This window comes from Phytophthora infestans, genomic scaffold (genome assembly GCF_000142945.1).
Source record: "Phytophthora infestans T30-4 supercont1.26 genomic scaffold, whole genome shotgun sequence".
Taxonomy (NCBI): Eukaryota; Oomycota; class Peronosporomycetes; order Peronosporales; family Peronosporaceae; genus Phytophthora; species Phytophthora infestans.
Window position 1 is genome coordinate 413,499 of NW_003303733.1, and position 1,166 is coordinate 414,664.

The following is a 1,166-nucleotide window of genomic DNA, read 5'->3' on the forward strand; positions in this document are numbered from 1 at the left end:
ATCGCGCTCGATATCGATAACAGGCATTTCAAGCTACATCGATTGTCGAGAATATCGCCAGAATACGATTAGTGACTTCTTGAATACATAAACGGAGTTAGTTTTGGTACCGCAACGCCAAATAAGTTCCTATTACGCGACCCAAGCTCGAATATCGGAGGCCTCAGCTCGGTAACGGCTACTACTCTGACCTGCACGGACTTGCGCCAGGGCTCGACGTACTATGACCTATCACGTTTTTTAACATCTATACCGACTTCCCTCTCGCTCAATAATCTGTCAACGAGTGGGGATATCAGCTGCTCCGGCGTTATCAATGAGTTTTTAGCGTATGGAAACCAATGTTATATAACAGCAGTAGGATCGCTGACAGAGCTTGGGATCAACTCTACAGCAACGAATCAATATTTCTTGATCACTGATAGTGGATTGGAGGTTCTTGCACACGAATGATGACTCTTACCGGGTCGAATACGAATCCTGTTCAATTTCAAGTCCAAGTCCATAATGGCAATCGATCAACCACAGCGAACGCGTCATGGATCGGGAACATCACAAAACCGACCTCAGATTTGGGGTCAATAACTCGACGTCGATGATTCTAACTACCACAGGTCGTCTTGGTCTTGGTACGGCAAGTCCTTCAGCTCCGCTGCACGTCCCTGGCAGCAACCGTTTTGTTTTTGGAGCAGGCGGAACGACAGTGTATCGCCTCAGAACAGATAGTGGAGCTACAGAATCCGCTCTTGGCCCGATCACATATTCAGTAGCGGGAATATTCGGAGTATACATTGCCTGTACAGCCATGACGATGACGAGTGACCGCAGATTGAAGTGGAAAAATCAATCGTGTCCGCTCGAACGCATCAAAAGACTCTACGATAATTGTGATGTAGTTTTGTATGACTGGATTGAATCAGAAAATAGACCTGGTGAAGAGGTGGGCCTCGTAGCTCAAGACCTTGTCTCAGCCCACCTAACCGATTTAATCAGTGTTTTCTATCGTGAGGATATTCAGGAAGGCGAAGTCCCATCGTTTGAACCAGCCAAAACACAGCTTAACGTTGATTACAGTCGAATTGCAGCATACAATATGAAAATGATTTAACATCTCTTGGATCGAATTGAGGACTTGGAAGCAAAACTATCATCTCTAATACAGACCA

General features: G+C 45.6%; 1 protein-coding gene across 1 annotated transcript; it reads left to right on the forward strand.

The window, feature by feature from the left end:
* Positions 1-595: 595 nt before the first annotated feature.
* PITG_12397 (uncharacterized protein) lies at positions 596-953 on the forward strand (the record flags this gene model as incomplete). Its single annotated transcript, XM_002900253.1, has 2 exons — positions 596-892; positions 939-953. 2 exons carry the CDS (start codon positions 596-598, stop codon positions 951-953), a joined length of 312 nt encoding a protein of 103 aa, XP_002900299.1.
* Between the last annotated feature and the right edge of the window lie 213 nt (positions 954-1,166).